The sequence below is a fragment of the Gouania willdenowi genome, chromosome 5 (assembly GCF_900634775.1).
Source record: "Gouania willdenowi chromosome 5, fGouWil2.1, whole genome shotgun sequence".
Lineage (NCBI taxonomy): Eukaryota > Metazoa > Chordata > Actinopteri > Blenniiformes > Gobiesocidae > Gouania > Gouania willdenowi.
Window position 1 is genome coordinate 23,709,372 of NC_041048.1, and position 17,238 is coordinate 23,726,609.

A 17,238-nucleotide genomic window follows, 5' to 3' on the forward strand; every position below is an offset into this window, starting at 1 on the left:
GAACACAAGCTGGTGTCAGGTTTCATTTCCAGACTGCTTTGGCTCTGTCTGATGCTCTCTTGGTTCTGTTTTGGACTTTAAGACGTTTAGGTGTGATGTACTGGTTCAGTGCTGGAATCTGACTCGACCGAGAGCTGCTTGTTTCTGTACAGAGAGACTCTCAGACCAAAGTTAGTCATGCTGTGGACTGTCTGCCAGACAACAAGCTCCAACATCTGAGCTTCACACTGTCAACATGTGGAGGAGGAGGCAGGACATTGTTTTCCAGGCTCTGCTCTGGGTCTACTGTAAGTAAACAGCAGCCAAATCCTCTTTTACCTTTTTTTTTTATTTTTAAAAACATCTTTATACTTGAAGTATGCATGCAGGCATTAATATTATGGCTGTAGAAATCACCTGGTTTTAGAATTGAACTTAAAGTTTGGCTGTTTTCCTCTTTTTGTTCATCTCAAATTCTACAAATGACAATCCTATGTTCAGTATTTCAGCAGACTTATGTGTACAGTGAGATAGTCGAGGGTCTGTTGACCACATTGAGGCTGGTATTAAAGCCAGACTCAGTGTTGAGCTCCACATTCTTTTAGGATGAGTGTTATTCACTTCACAGCTGCAGCACATGAAGATTGTTTTTGGACCTTACATTTCTGAACCGTAATTCCTGTTATCAGAGCCACTGTTGTGATGTCTACTGGAGCCACAAGTGCATCAGTCCACCTCAGAGGCATATGTTACACTCTGTTTAAGCACTTAACGCTCTCATCATGTCTTCTGTTCTTCTTTCAGTCCCTGTGGTCTGCTTCTTCTCAGCAGGTACTTTCCTCTCTCATTGCCTCTACAGTGTGACATAAATTATATCTGAGTGTGTGTGCGTGTGTTAGAGTTCTTTGTTGGTGTGTGTCCTGCAGTGTGGTGCCAGTCCGACAGCAGCAGCAGTGTGGTGGTTGCAGGTTACAATCTGAGCGCTCCGGCTGGCTCCAGCATGGTGCTGCAGTGCATGAGCGGCCGCATGGTGTGGACCAGGGACAGGGTGAGGGACAGACAGAGGGTGGTCCACTGGGACATGTACCGAGCTGAGCCGGACTACGCCATGGAGAGGGTGGTGGACATGTTCTCAGCTGGAGAGCATAGGATCTACAACTCCTACAACATGGGAAGAGTCAGCCTCAGCCCCAAGGCCTTCAAGGAGGGAAACTTCTCCCTGGTCATCAAAGGTCACATGCACACACACACGCACACACACGCACACACACACACACACACACACACACACACACACACACACACACACACACACACACACACACACACACACACGCACACACACACACACACACACACACACACACACACACACGCATGCACATGATCATTGACATAGATGCCTAGCCTTGAGGCGACTCCATGCTCCTGGCAGTGATTGTATGTCTTGTACAGAGTGCACCAAGTTCACCCTCCTATTATCCTTGGGGTCACTTTGACCCCATTCAATGTTAATAATTGAAAAATTAATCAGTGACTTTTTTTGCTTCATATTTCATGACTTTTTCAAATTTTACAGGTGCAATTGATTAAGATGACATTTTTTTTCAATGCATTAAACACATATTGCACACATTGGTGTTCCTCTTGGGTTCCATGTGTGACCTTACATCCCCACGCCTGCAGGTGCAAAGTTGATGAAAACTATTCAAGATACATTAATTCTTGTTTAAAAGTTTGTCCTGATGGTGGCGCTAGAGAACAGGTCAATGTTACATTATCAAGTGGTTATTTATGTTTTTTTTGTTTTTATGTTTGTGACTGACACAAAAACTTGGTCAAAATTTTTCTGAAAATAATTTTCTGGAAGTAAATAACCATGGGGTCAGACTGACTCCAAAGGTAAAATGTGTTGGTAATATTTGAGGATAATAGGAATGTTAACTAACTGAAAACCTGTTCAGGAAAAGCTGGTGTTTTATGATGAATGCATATCCTCATATATCCTCTGATACTGTTTCCAAAGTGATGTATTTGTTTTCTGTGAGCACAGATGTGAGGATGACTGACAAAGGTCTGTACTCGTGTAACCTTCACCATCTCTACTGCCACCTGTACGAGACTGTGAGGGTTCAGCTCAACGTCACCAAATCCAGTATGTGTCCCATTTTACTCTCTACTGTACAAACGGTAACACTGTACTTGAGGTTTTATACATAAAGGCTGACATTACGCTGTCATAATTATGACATGACACCTGTCATTAGCATATATAAGTTGTCATGAAGGCTGTCAAATTGGCCACGTTTCCATGGGAGCTTTAATTCCTCTTTAAAACTGAATAAAAGTTCATTCCTTTTTAACCTTGTAAACACTTAATTTCTCATGCTAATTTAATTCTGAAATAACCTTAATTCCGAATTAGGTGGCTGGTTTATTCTGTTTTTTTTAATTCCGAATTAAATAATTCCTCTTTTCTTGTAGACAGTTAACAAAACGCATGTGCGATTTGCGGCGATGACGCGCTGGTTGATCCAACATGGCGGCACGGAAATTAACAAGGACACATAGACCTATCACACCAGTGACGTGCCGTGAGCACTACAGTTGGGTAGGCAGGGCGTTCCAAATTGAGACCACCAATGACAATTTCATATGATTCTGCTGGCAAGTGTTAGTTCAATTCAATTAAATTCAACTTTGTTTGTATAGCGCAATTTACAACAAAGTCATCTCAATGTGCTTATCAAAATATAAAAATCATAATAAGAAAAAACCCAACAAGATCCACATGAACAAGCATTTGGCCATCGAACAAAATCAACATCATAAAGAAACATAAACAATTATTTAATAAAGCCTCCATACTCTCCCAACAAGATATATCTCATGACACGGCAGCACATCTGTTGTTTGTGTTGGAAACACAGAGAAAATGACAACAACAAAAACTCAGAACAGCCTCAGTGAGGAGCATCCACAAAGTCAAATCTTCCTTTTGTTCCATTTACTGTAGAAAATACAAACAATTTTCTGACCTTACCTTTGCTGAAGGTCTGGTAGCTCAGGTGTTGGTCTCCCATCTTTTAAAAGCTGTCGTTTTTCCTCAAAAAAAAGGTTTTTTATTGTCTCTAGTGCTGTCATCCTGACTGTAGTGTTATCCTGCCCACTAGCTAGAGAACGTAGCAGCAGTGGTCACATGATTTTAATTCACTAATGCACTGTGAACTTACGTATTGCATAAAGCATAGCGCGGTTACGTCCAAAGGCAGCGTAGAGAGCTGCCTTTTTACGTAAATGGTTTTCATCTTGGGGAACTGACTGCGCATGCGCAAATATATAAAAACACGCTATGGGGCCAGAGGCAGAGCAGCAATGTGCTTTTGAGAAGCGATTTGGGCTATGAAAAGCACAAAATGCTGACACAAACTTATAGGTACTGTAGGCTATTGGAAATTGAAAAATAAATAATTTATAATTATATTATAATTAAAACAAATAATCAAAATATCTTATCACCCTTGGGTAGGCACTGCCTACCTTGCCTCCCCTGACTGCGCGTCACTGTATCACACAGAGATCAGCAAACGGCTTCATCGGACGGGTGATACTCAGACCCGGAGGTGGAGTAAATGCGTCCCCATACTGCTGAACAGGCTGTAGTATCACCAAGTTTATCATTGTAACATTTGTTAGAGGGAGCAACCATTTATTACTGGTTATTGTTTTCCAGAGTGTTACTGGGCTTTATTTACTGGTGATTAGTTTATATCTCCCTTTTGCTCCGTGGACCAGAGTGTGTTATTGTCCAGCTGTTGCTTCAAAACTACAATCGAAATAAAGGTGAAAACAGTTCTCATGTGTGATCTTCTGTGTCACAGCCGACAATAAAAGGTTTGTTGTGTGTTTCTCCCGATAGACATGATTGACGTGATACGTCCTGTCCAATCAGAGCCTTCCCAACCCCCAGACCTAAAACACAATTAACCAAAGCCATATAAACCGGTTTTCCATGTAAACCTCAATACGAGAATTACTATTTCCACGTAAACATAAAGCACAACACTTTAATTCCAAATGATTTAATTCGGAATAACTAATTCCGAATGAAAAAACATCATGTAACCGTGGCCATTAAGTGTCATTCAATACAATAGAGCACTCGTACGGGGCAAGAAATGGTATGGCCGGTGACTAACTGAAAGTAATGTGAAAAAATGGAAACGACTGTTGTTTAAAGATACAGCCTCCAGGGCCAATGCCAACATAGCTCTAAAGGTGTCATAATTTAGCGAAAGGTGTCATCATTTAGCGAACGACACTTAACGACAGCCACCATGACACTTCATTCATGCTAATGACAGATAATGACAAATTATGTATAAAACTTCAACTATACGTTACCGTACAAACAACGTGGTTTATCTTTAAAAACATTTTTCCTTAAAGGGCGTAAGGAGCAGCGTTTCTGGGACGGACAAAAGGCTGTGTACGTGGTGTTGCTGGGGAGCACTGTGGTGCTGCCGTGTGTCAACAGACGCACTGTGTGGACAGACTGGAGCAATGAGGAGGAGGACCAGCAGGTGAGCAGCAGATCTGCTTCATCATGTTTACTACTGTTATTTTGCTTCCTTTCTTATTGGACTTCAGGTGGTCCACTGGGACCGCCAGTCACCTGGAGTCAGGCATGACCTGGCTGACCGGCTGGTTGACCTGTACGCCTCTGGGGAGCAACGCAGCTATGGACCTTTGTTCTTTCAGAGAAAAATGAACATCAGCAACCAAGCATTCACAGAGGGAGACTTCTCCCTCACCATATCAGATCTACAGGTGGGTGAGCAATGATGCAGTCTAACAATAATTGAAACAATAAAACTTCACACACACACTGCTCACTAATTACACACTTCAACTCAGAGTTGAACTTTTATCACCAAAATGTTATTATCTGCTGCAACAGCCACATTATAAACACAGGTGTCAGGATTTAGAATAATGACCAATCTGAGCATTAAAACAGGAAAGAACAAATAAGGTTTTTGTTGTTGTTTTATGTGTTTTTCTGTAATGTGTTGTTGTTTTGTATGTTTTTGGAGTCATTTTTGCATATTTTTGTTGTCATTTTATATATCTTTCCGTTATTTTTTTTCTATTTTTGTTGCTGAGTGTGTCATGAGCGTTTGCATATTTTTCAGTTATCTATTTCTAGTCATCATGTGTGTTTTTGGAGTTACTTTATGTATTTTTCTGTATGTTTCTTGGAGTCATTTTGCCCTTCTTGCTGTTTTTTGTGTATTTTTCTGTTATTTTGTGTTTCTTGAAGTATTTTTGTTTATTTTGGTTTTCTTTCTTTTTCTAGTAGTTTTCTGTCATTTTCTGTGTTTTTGTTGGATTTTTTAGCGGGATTTACTTCTGTGTGTGGGTTGTTTTTTTTGTGGGATCAAAGGTCAGGGATAAATCTGTGTGTTTGTATGTCATACAGTGTTACACGTGTGCGCGTGTGTGTTTTCCTCAGCCTATTGACCAGGGGACGTATTCATGCCACCTCCATCATCACTACTGTGGTCTGCACGAGAGGAGAGTGTTTCAGCTGACTGTGGAGCATCCTGTTGTCCAGAGTACCTCCCCATCCAAAGCATTGCCCAGTGAGGAAAAAGGTAAAACACACACACAGAAAGAATCCCATGTCTCGTGTTTTTCTGCACATTTCATTGCAGAGTCAGCTGGTTTGGGGCCAGGCCCTGGAAATCATACACACACACACCCAGCACCGCTCACACACCACTCTTCTTTGTGTGTTCCCTCACATCTGAGTGTGTGGGCTTCTGTCTTTTAATCTCAGTCCACTTTCATCCCTGCTTCATCTTTCTGTTGTTCTTCTCTGAATTCCATTTTTTTTGCTAAGCTTCAAACATTCCCACACTTTGTGCACATCAGAGGAGGATAAAAGAGAGGAGAGGGTAAAAAAGGGAAATGGTCAGAGGAACTAAAGTGGCATGATGGAGAGCCAGCCAGCTGCCTGTGAAATTCTTCAACAATGACAGTTTGTGGCACACGTGTCTGTTTTTCCAGTCGTTAATAGTCGATAATAGCAGATGGATGAGGGGAAACTCACAGGCGGAAGTTCTAAGATGTGAAATCCATGTGGATGCGACTGTGCGTGTGTCAAGAGGACGATTTCATTTCAGGGGAATCTGGCACTTCCACTCAGTAATGTCTTTTCCATGGGAATCCTGCAGACTCGTACGTTTAAAGAGACTGTATAGTTGTCCATTATAGACTTCTGTGCTGCTATCTGTTCTGCCCTCTGTGACTGTCTGCTCTACTGTTGACACAGTGGCTCATGTCTGGCATTCTGCAGAGTCTTCAGTCTTTGTGGACCCGCCTTCTTCTTCTGTCTTTATTTCCCACAACCTTTGAAGATTCCCCAATCTTTTCTAAATGTTCCTTTAAACTCACATTTCTATCATTTTGCCTTCAGATTTATAGAAAAAGATGCTTACAATGTTGTTTTAATAACAGCCACAACATTACTACAAATTTACTGTATATTCAACAGTCAAAGCAAAACCACTGAAAAGATCTCTCCAAGTGATCAGGTACATCTGGTAAAACCTCAATAGAAAAAACAACATTTTTTAGGCAGCAAGAGGTTCAAAACAGAGAACAGGGAGGCGGGGGAAGCTGGATGTGGGCAAGGAGTTTGTTGATGAAGTAGGAAAAACAAGATGTAGGTCAACGCTTCCCTTCCTGCAGAGTCAGATAGTTCTGTGTACAGTTTGAGACGTAGGAGGATGGCTGCAAGACACAAGTTCTGTTGTCTGAGCTGAATGTTGTGTTTCAGGAGAAAAAGTGATAGTTTTTCTGTCAGTCTTTTCTACAAAATGGCCTCCTGAGAAACATCCCATCATCTCCTTCCCCTCCCTTGGCAGCCCTATACTCTGTTCTTCCTGCACTCGTCTCACTCTCATTGCTTTTCTGTGTTTTACTGCCAGGAAAAGTAAATCACAGCAGGGCTCTGCCTGGATCGGATTTTGGCCCAAATATGTGAAGTTTAGAGTCTACAGCTGCTACGCACAATTCTTTCCATAATGCTGAATGTTTCTTCATCCTCAGCCTTTTCCACATGGTAGAATTTAATGTCACCTCATGCCAAATCACTAATTATGAGCAGTTTCCTTTAGGTTATAAACTTATAGTACCACCCACCCAAAAATAAATGTAATCTTAAAGTTTAGGTTAGGCTGCAAGGAGCCTATATTGTTATCCTGTATATTCTTCTTTTTCTTTTTCTAAGGAAACAATTATCAAATTTTGCACAAAGGTCCAGTTCCATGCCAGGTGGTTCTAAAGATGGTGCTACAGCAAGCCTGGATAAATCAAAATTTAGAAAATTCACAACCAATCAAACAAATGTGCTACAGGTTTATAACTTTCACTAAACTGTAACCCCAATACAGACAAAAACTTTTGTACATTTTAACCTACTGCAAAATATGAAATCCATCACTCTGTTTTGATCAAAAACTTTAAAACTTATTAAACATATCTCACAGCACATCTTCAGACTCTCCAACACAATCAACACAGATTTTTAATTTATCAGAAAATGGAGCCGAATGTGCCTCAAATATTTTGACTGTAAATGGTGTTGTAAACATATACCGGTAATTGCTAATTTTTGTTCAATACATTTTCAAAGTTAAAAAAAAAAAAAAAAAAAAAAGAAACTTTTAGAAAATATCAGACTTTTATACTAAAAAAAAAACCCTGGATGTTTTATAGTACGTTGAACAATTGGCTCTCGTAAACAATTGCCGTAAATGCAAAAATGGTATTTTCAAACATCAGTTTTTCACTCACGGAACCAACGAATCATTAAGAACAAAATCTCCATGTTGTCTAGATGAAATGTGTATTTTTTTAATTTTTTGTCTTAATAAATGACTTTGACAGCTTTCAAAAAGTTCAGTACAGAAAATGTTGATACTTGTTAAAAAGGTTAAACCTCTTTAATTCCTCTGTGAAATCTGCCTTTAAACTCCATCAGCTCCTGTCTTGTTTTGCTCATTATTGACTGGCCCACATTCATTGCTGCGAGGCCACTATAATTCTTACTGAAAAACTCATAAAATTGTTTCGTAGAAAAGTTTAAAAGCAGCCGCACTGACCAGAGTCATGATACTATGAAGATGTTCAGACTGATGTTACAGAGAACCTGGATGAACACGTGCTTACTACTACATCTCTCCTGACTTCTCAGATAGCACAAAGCCCGAGCCCCCCCAAGTCATCAACGTCATCCTGCCCGACCAGAGGCATCACTTTCTACTGCCACTGGGCTACGTCCTCACCTCCCTCCTGCTGCTGATGTTCACCATCCTCATCATCATTCTTGTCACACGGCGGCATCAAAATAAAGGCAAGACCTGCAGCTCCAAGATTTGACTTTGGATGATTTACTATTTTTAATCAGACCACGGTTTCTTTTTTTCCAGAATTTAACACTCAGACATCAATGAGGTGGGTGCACATGTTCACACAAGATCCCATAAACATACACACACATGCTGATGTGTCGTCTTGATGTTAAAGGTCCAGTCGAAATCACAGCGGATCAGATGAGTTTGAAATGGACGTTTCTGAGATGAATGCGTGCGAGAGATTGGGTGAGTTCAAAGTTAGAGTAAATACAAAGCCTCTCATTAAACATGGATAAAGTGAATGTTCCTCCTGCCTCCAGACTACAAGAACAACCTGCTCAAAGAGAAGTCCGACGTCAACACTCAACCCAAAGTCATCGATCTTGACAAAGGTGGGCACGTGTGAGAGATCAGCTGCCATGATTCATCTGCTGCTGTGTTCCTCACACTCATTTTCTCATTGCAGAGATGCAGAAGTTCTCAAAGTGAGAGGATGAGAGAAAGAGAGAGAGAGAGAGAGAGAGAGAGAGAGAAAGAGAGCAGTGAGACTGAAGTCTCTGGCTGGTCCTGAGGCTGCACTCCAATACTAACACAACCCTCATGGCCTCCTGTCATGGCAGAAGAGAAAATACAATGAAACCATTTGAAATCAGTCCAAACTCTGGAGTGACAGTGTTGGCAGGTTCTTATCAATCATCAGAGACAGTTTTTTTTTGTTTTGATTTTATTTGTTCTCTTCTTGAAACTTGTGCACAGAGTCGTGGCGCCACCATGAGGGTGAATTCTATCCTATAAAATCCATATGCTGTGACACTATCACTTTTTCTTCTTTTCTTCTCCTTACGCACCTAAAGATGTACCAACGAGGTTCAGCTTCAGCTTCTTTAATCCGTCTCACAATTGAAGCAGTACTGGGTGAAGGGTTTAATTTTAATGCTGTAACTTTGTAAATAGTCTCCATTAAAACATGTTCAAAGCATCTGTCCTGAAACTGTACTGTATCATTTGCTTTGATTCAGCTTATTTCTTAATGCTACACAATAAACACAGTTTATCACATATTGTGAAATAATCCTTTGAGTCTCTGCATAAATACAGTAACACCTGGAGCCGGCGGGCGTTTTAAATACTTCTCTGGGTTTGTGTGTTTTATGCGTCACTGAAGACAAGCTGAATTGGTTTTGTACATTTAGATCATCGCTCGTTTATTCATTCTTTTGTTTCACAAAAAAACAATCCCTGAAGTCAAGATGATGGCTTTTTCATTTTTATACACTGAAGTTTGTTTAGTGTAGCTTTTCTATAAAACACTTGGTTCTGTACGTTCACTCTACAAATCTTAGAAAACCCTGGTCAGTCCTGCGCTGTCGAAAGCAACTTGCACACGCACATTCACAGGCTAAGCAGCAATCTGATGAAAGTGAAGAACGTACAAGGAAAGGTGAGACAACAAAACAAAAGCCAATGGCTCAGTCAGTCACACACACACAAAAACACCGAACAGATTCAACTCATTCAATAAACGCAAAGCTGGACATTTTGAGCCAATCTGTGTCCATTTAGATTCTGAGGTCATGTGACGGGTATCATGAAGCTATGACCAGGTATGGATATGGGGCCAAAGAAACATAAAGGGATGTGCTTGTGTTGTAGCACTTACTGAAACCTTATATCACCAAAACACCTGCTTTAGTTTTAGAGTCAAAACAACAGAAGGAATCAGAGAAATACACTAACATAACAACTTACAAGATGTAACTCTGACCTTATAAACAAAGCGGCAGCTGAGTCTTTGTCCTCGTCTCCCTCCAACATCTACCATTGGTGGTAAGTCATTACATCACACTGCTGCACATGCTGTTCTCTGATAACAGTCTTTGTTACTTCACAATACCACGCTGCTCAAGTGTGTCCAAAGTGCTCTTGTTCAAAAGAAACGGTAAACAGATCATCAGATTTCAAGCACCTGGTCCCTTAGGGCACTGAAGGATCCATACAGTCTCGCGTATGGATCTGCATGCGAAGTGAAGGGAGGCATACCATGGTCCACCATGCAGTCACGTGACGATGACTGAGGAAAACATCAATGAAAGGCCCAGCTTCCATCTCCTCTTCCTATGGTCCAGTTTTTAATGTCACAAAGTTTACTGAACTGAGACAAAAGCACAGGATCCCTTTCTCCGGATTGGTCAGATGAGACAATGGGATTTTATGAGGGTTCTGACTGTGCTGTGGGCTGAGGGCTGAATGTCTGAGGGCTACATGTTCTTTAGGTGTAGAATGCTGTTTCGGTGGGGTCCTCTTGAAGTGATGAGCTGTCTGGGATGGGTGGGGAAGGAGAGGGTGCTTGCCCTGCCGCTGAACAACAGCTCACACAACCCTGTAAGGAGAGGAATCTTACTATTATGAATAGAAATACACATCAGGGTGGATTTTGCAGGAGGGAAATGCCATTAGCAAACATTATATAAAGGATATAACAGCCGTGCCTTTAGCTATTTACAGGGCATAAGCTTGAAAATGTAAGTCCCCAACTGTGTGTGACCAATGGCAGTGATAGGCTACACTGCTCTGGGCCAATGTTACAACACCTTTAAAACAATAACTATGGAATTATAAGGGTGTCCCATTTCATGATTAATATTGTATATCGATCATACTGTATACTCCCAAAAAAGAAGAAAACCGGTATCGGATTATCTCAGCCTTTTTTCTCCCCACCATGTCTGCATGTCGTCTAAGGCAGTCTTTCTCAACCTTTTTGTCCCATGTACCCCTTATTCTTTCTGTCATACCCCTTTTTCATGTTATCCATCTTATATTAGTGTCAGCAAGCTCGTTTAAAACCATTCCTGCATCTGGTCCAACATAACTTCAACTTTTGATGTATTTCAAAAAGTTGTGCCAGAATTTATGGATGAGAAAAATGTCTGTTTGCTTGTAAAAATGTGTCCTATAATGTTAGAATTTAAACTGACAAATGTTTCTGTGTAACCCCTGAAATGTGATCAAGTACCCCTGGTTGGGAACCACTGGTCTAGGGTAAATACTAAGAAGTGTAAACCTTTTGCAAAATCAATGCATGTTTTGTTCTTACAAAATTTAAATTAAATGAAACAATATGTTTATTCTTTTGCATATTTGCGACTGTCACCAGCGCTCCCTGGGGAAGGGTAAACAAGTCTTTATTAGAAGGAAAAACATATAAAAAGGGATGGCAGTGGTATACCTGTGTGATGGGGGAAATACAAGGGAAAGGGAGTTTGGGAGGGTAAGACAAATAAGATTAAAAGGAAAGCCATTGTTTATTGCACTAAGTATAAAATGATGCTGCTAAGAGTAAAAACAGCTGTGCCGGTGTAGTGACCAAAGTGGACAGAGAATCAGAAGGAGAACATCCTACAGCTCAGATGACATGCAGACCGAAGTGAACCCATTCCCCCCAGCTCAACCGAGCAGGCCCGTGGCACCAAGAGCACAGCGCGCCCCAAGGCTGCTATATCGGTATCGTATCGGAAGTGAAAATGTTGTGGGACAAACTTATCGAATCAATTGTGACTAATTCCTAATTTAGGTTGGTGTTGTTGAATGAATGGGCAGGAATTTGGCATGCCTGTGTATTTAGGTTTCATGTGGAAGAAACAAACTAACATGAGGAGCATTCTCATAGCTCAAAATAAACTTGGATTGCATTTTTACCTTATAAACATAAACGTTGCACCAAAAACAACTTGGCTGGAGGCTGGAAGCTGCATTTGTTTAATAACAAATACTAATTCTACTTGACACAGATGATGAGAGCTCAATTTGAAAGGATAGGACACAGTATGTGGAGCATATCCCTGGGGTACCTGTGTGTCTATTTCCTGTGGGATGGTGTGCTGCTGGATCCATGGATGAACCTCAGCTAGCTCCTCCTGTTGCTCCTGGGTGAACCACGGCTGCAGTGGCTGCAGCACTTGGAGCTTCTCCCGATCTTCTGCCAACACCTTATTCTGGTCCCTATGACGCAGGACGGAAAAGATTATTCCAAAAACATAAACAAGCAAATGTTATACTTTATGGTGAAATAAAACAGTTGTTTATAATTAGCTGATGTTATAATAATAATATATTATATTTATTGGCTGATGTTGTATTGAGCACAATCAGTTTATCCAATGCTGTCAGTCACTTCTTTTGACCTTTTCTTTCGGGGAAACCCTGACCTTTTAAAACTGATTTTATTTATTTAATTTTATTAGACAGAACATCCTGCTTAAAGAACTACATGTAAAAAGATCAATCCATTGGCTGTTTTTAAAAAGCTAAATCTCAATTGTTAAATCGCGCTATGGAATTAAAGCTACATAGGAGATTCAACAAGTGAGCAAAAAAGGGCAATCAAGAAATTATTTTGCATAAGTTGTCAATGTTCAAAGAGATAATACGTTTGGTTTTCCCTCTAAATCACAGTAATTTAAAGACACCATTCAGATTTGAAGAGTTACTGCAGTGTTCTGAAGGACCTCTGTAGCATATCGACTTTAGGGTCTCATTTCCATCAACAACTTCCAAACATTTGGACACGAGCTTCCAGAAAACCAAAGGTGTGTGTGTGTGCTTATGCAGGTGTGTGAGAATGTACCTTGTGCAGATCTGGTATGTCATCATGACGCGCTCAGGTGTGTGCTGGATCATGCTCCACAGACTTTTCTCCACCTGAGTCTCAAAGCTGCGTTGGTGCTCTGCTGGTGCGTCCTGTGTCTTACGAGCTTTACGTGACGTGTCTGAAGAATCGTTGCTGGCAAAGTATTTGCTGCTGTTGCTGCTGCCTGGAAGCAGTAAAGGAGACAAAGCTCTGCATCAGTGACTGAATATTCTTCCTGGTGTGATCAACAGGAGCTCCAGGCAGTAGATTAACTATTTTACTTAATTAGTACATTCAAACTATATCCTACAACAAAAACAGTTTAATTTGTCTTCTTACTAGTGTGAGAGGTGGAGGTTCCATTGGATCCAGACCCAGATCCCAGCGATCTTCCAGACTCTCCTGATCCAGACCCTGAGGCATTGGACCCCGTGCCTGACCTGGCGTCTTCCTGCAGCAGCAGGTCGAGCAGCTCACTGGATGTTGATTGAGCATCGTGGTTGCCAGATTCACTGGGAGCATCCCCCTGTGCAAAGCAAGTTTTAAGGTCAGATGTTAACTACATCACAAGTCCTGATGTGAAATAAATCAGTAGCATCACTTGCCTCATTGGCATGTTGTTCATGGAGGCTCTCAGCAAGGTTGTGCCCTGTGCTACTCTTCCATTCGCTTGGTTTGGGCAATTCTTCCTGCAGCAAGTTGAGCTGCAGCGGAGAGCTGGAACGAGAGCTGGAGAATAAAGCCCGAGGACCAGCAGCCTCCTCTTCGTCCCCCACAGAGGAGCTCGGCTTCGGTGAGCACAGCAGAAGGCCTGGAGATGTTTGAGCTTGTGGGACAGGAAGTGTTCCAGCTTGGAACTGATGCTGTGAAAAGGGAGCGCTGCATTGGGTGTAACCTGTCATTGTGATGGGTGCCTGAGGCAGTAAGGTGGGAATAGATGGTGGATAAATGGATGGAAAACCTGGAGTGAATGTGGGAAAGTTTGGCAGGATGACAGCCATGACTGGAGTCATGTAAGGGTTAAAGTTCTGTATTGGAGCCATTGACTGCAGGGTGGAAAAGTTCTGGATATTCTGAATGGGCTCCATTTGAACTGATTGCATGCCTAGCATGCTTTGAGCAGTTTGCATGATGTTGAAGTTGTAGCTAAGCTGCTCAGGAGGCTGCAGTGCCACAGAGGTTGGTCCTAGTGGCTGCTGTGGTCTGGGTGATTGTTCCAGATCAGGCTTCTCAAAAGAAGAAAAGAACGGCATCTGAACTGAGGACGTTTGGTTGTAGGGGGCCCCAATCTGTGGCTGGGAGGACTCTGAGGAGGGCCAGGAGGAGTCAGGGACACGCCGAGAGGGGCCTGGTGGGGAAGCGTAGCTGTCTGATGATCGCCGAGGTTTGGGTCTCTTGTGTCTTGTTTTTCCTTTTCTAGAGCAATTCCAACCTCCACCGCTGGGTGGACGAAAGTGGTCTCCTAAGATGAAAAGTACAGGTCAAACACACACCAAATGATACATTTTTTGGCTTTTTCAATTAATCATCTTCCCAAAAGTGTTTTACCTGGGTGATGGGAGTGAGCCATGGAGCTGTTGTCCAGCTGCAGATAGGAGCTGTAAGGGCTCTGAAGGATACGATGTCGGAAGCGATCCACGTACTCCTGCTCCTCCTTCTGGGTGTGAGCCGACAGGACTTCCTTGGTGAGGCCGATAAACCTTAGCTCTTCTGGGGCGGGACTTGGGGTGGGACGGACCAGGGTTGGGGCAGCATCAGTGGGCTCACTGCCCATTGGGGCATCCTCCAGTGCTGTAGCCTCTGTGGGAGAGTAGGTACATCTAACATGAGCAAAACCTGTGTGTGCTCGTACCAAATATAATACCCACAATGTTCAGTCAATGCTTTTGTACCTGACTCAGGCTGCGGCACATGAACAATTGTGCTGCTGTAAGAATGACTTGACACAACACTCATTGCCTTGGTGGACATAGTGATGTCTGTTAAAGGAGTTCCAACTACAGTAGGAGCTGCAGGACCCAAAGACACCTCACTGTTCAACACGACCACTGAGGAGGACACAGAAGTTTTTACTTAGAAAGAAGGTGCTAAATATAAAATGATACACTGTGATTGTATGTTTTGATACCTTCTGGAGCAGCCTGTGCTACATGAGCGGATCCCACAGGCTTGTCATCTTCTGAGGTAGAGGATGAGGAAGAGCCTAGGGATCGAAATTCACTCTTTCTCTTCAGAACTGAACCTGTGCAGCTCTCTAAATACCTGGAGCAGACAAAGACACACAAAAACAAATCATTCATTGTCTATGCTACAGTAAATGAACTAACGTTGATGTCAGAGTGATTGTAGATTCTAACACCTAATGATGTTGTCCACACAGTTAATTTGCTGGTAGGAGGGAATGTGAGTTTGCTTCCTGCTTTCTTCCTGCTCTCTGACCTCAGGACTGGAGGCTGTTAGGGGAATAGTTGCTGTGGAAAAAAAAAACATTTTAGCTAGACAAACTATCCTTCAAAGTCATATTATCTTCTTTTTCCCTAATCAGATTTTATGGTTCTATGTAACTTGATCACCTGTGGCAGGTTTGCTAAAAATAGGGTTTTTGTGGCTGGAGTCCAAATATGCCTGCTGACCCCCTCTCTTCACTCTGTTGACATGAGCACAGATCTGCTGCAAAGTCATCTGCAACACACATGCATAAAAAGTAAATTAGCATTTTAGAAAATGAAGCTGGTGCTGATGTTCTTTAAATTAGCAGATCTCTCAGTGGTGTCTCACCGGTTCCCGGTGCGAGTCCTCCCACAGGTTGCCATTGCTGTCGCTGGAAGAAGCAACACTGATGTAGTGCTCATGAGAGCCGTTGCTTCCCAAACTTCCATAACCACTGGAGCCATTGTTGTGGACTGGCTGCAGAGGAACAAAAGAAAAACAGGAATTACTTGAAAAACTTAAGATGACAAAAAAGTGGGAGTTGAAAACAGTAATTAGCACCAATATCCTAAATGAAGTTTATTACAGTGTCTCTCTATGTTTGCATGAATGCCACAGGTGTATGCCATTTAGATGTGATTACAGCAACTCTTTCCACTAAGGATTACATCCTATAATATCATCTGTTGCTGATGAATGTAATTAATGTGGCTCCTTATTCTCACATATGGACATGAAGTCACTGATAGTAATCTACTGTAAACAACTGCAACAATCTTTTTTTTTTTTACGTATCGTTTTATGAATCACACTTTTTTCTTTTTTTTTTTACAATGTCTGCACATGTTGTCGAAGGTCATCACTACATGTAGAGCAATCTTTTTATGACAGCTATGCATGTTTTATTATTGCAATGAAACAAATGCATTTATTGTATTGCTTCACGGTGACCGTCACCAGCCCTACCTAAGGAAGGGTAAGCAAAACTTTATTAGAGGGAAAGACACAAAAAAGAGAGGGCACTCTTACACATTGGTGAGGGGGAAAGAAACAGGAAGAGGGAGTTAGGGCGGGACAATAGATGGAGTGATTGACACAAAGCTATTTCGGTTGTACTGAAAGTATAATGTGCTATTGTGCATATTGTGTTGTGGAGTGTAATCTCATGAACCAGTCCAGTGGAGGGATTAAAGAGGGTGACACAACCCCCTGCTAAAGTATAATGATGGGGCCGTGGAGGGAGAGTGAAGGTGCTTACACCATGAACTGATGTTGGGATGAACGTGTCTAAAGTAAGGCTCAATAGAAGCTTATCCCAATTCCCCAGGCATGCTACTATAAGCATCCCCTACCCCCCCAGGCCTAGAAGCGGGACCCTCCACACCAGAGCAAGACTTAGGGGCCAGGGGCCCAACGCACCCCGCCATGCAAACCCCTCTACCCCACACCAGCATCCACCCCCCGCAGCTAGTGGGCGCCTGCCAGTGGCCGGGCCCAGAGCCAGCAGAGGCTGAACCCAAGGCCCAGAGGGAACCGGTCCAGAGGCAGCAGCGGCGGCAGTATTTCCTGGGATTGCGGCAGCACCCCCGGGCCATCCTCCACCAGCCACCAAGCCGGAACACTGGCCAAGCCCCCAGAGGAGCCCCATACCACCTTTGCTCTTGCACAGTGAGCCCGGCAATCGCTAAAGGTCCCATGTCATTCTATTTTTCACCCATCTCCATTTGTTCTAAGAACTCCAAAAACATAGTATTTGAGGTTTATTTTCCCAAACTC

General features: G+C 42.3%; 2 protein-coding genes across 4 annotated transcripts in view; one reads left to right on the forward strand and one right to left on the reverse strand.

The window, feature by feature from the left end:
* LOC114464031 (matrix remodeling-associated protein 8-like) lies at positions 1-8,931 on the forward strand. Its single transcript, XM_028448061.1, has 12 exons — positions 1-287; positions 784-810; positions 906-1,211; positions 2,033-2,134; positions 4,429-4,562; positions 4,630-4,809; positions 5,495-5,636; positions 8,243-8,401; positions 8,478-8,502; positions 8,575-8,648; positions 8,723-8,794; positions 8,869-8,931. The coding sequence occupies exons 1-12, from the start codon at positions 236-238 to the stop codon at positions 8,889-8,891; spliced, it is 1,296 nt and encodes a 431-aa protein (XP_028303862.1). The 5' UTR covers positions 1-235; the 3' UTR covers positions 8,892-8,931.
* per3 (period circadian clock 3) overlaps positions 8,386-17,238 on the reverse strand; it is a 21,817-nt gene continuing 12,964 nt past the window's right edge. For 2 of the 3 annotated variants that reach the window (XM_028448060.1, XM_028448059.1), the window contains exons 12-22: positions 15,811-15,939; positions 15,606-15,714; positions 15,392-15,503; positions 15,161-15,294; positions 14,925-15,080; positions 14,581-14,832; positions 13,638-14,494; positions 13,372-13,558; positions 13,030-13,216; positions 12,254-12,404; positions 8,386-10,782 (exon numbers count right to left, since the gene is read on the reverse strand). In XM_028448060.1, coding sequence (XP_028303861.1) covers positions 10,672-10,782; positions 12,254-12,404; positions 13,030-13,216; positions 13,372-13,558; positions 13,638-14,494; positions 14,581-14,832; positions 14,925-15,080; positions 15,161-15,294; positions 15,392-15,503; positions 15,606-15,714; positions 15,811-15,939 — 2,385 coding nt within the window. In that variant the 3' untranslated portion in view covers positions 8,386-10,671. The remainder of the gene's footprint in view (positions 10,783-12,253; positions 12,405-13,029; positions 13,217-13,371; positions 13,559-13,637; positions 14,495-14,580; positions 14,833-14,924; positions 15,081-15,160; positions 15,295-15,391; positions 15,504-15,605; positions 15,715-15,810; positions 15,940-17,238) is intronic. The other variant, XR_003674142.1, reaches the window with a different exon arrangement.

Bases quoted from the DNA above. Each gene is read 5' to 3' on its own strand.
- LOC114464031 (XM_028448061.1), top strand. From the start codon at position 236: ATGTGGAGGAGGAGGCAGGACATTGTTTTCCAGGCTCTGCTCTGGGTC. The intron at 288-783 runs GTAAGTAAACAG...TTCTTCTTTCAG, and splicing joins GGCTCTGCTCTGGGTCTACT to TCCCTGTGGTCTGCTTCTTC. The intron at 1,212-2,032 runs GTCACATGCACA...CTGTGAGCACAG, and splicing joins CTTCTCCCTGGTCATCAAAG to ATGTGAGGATGACTGACAAA.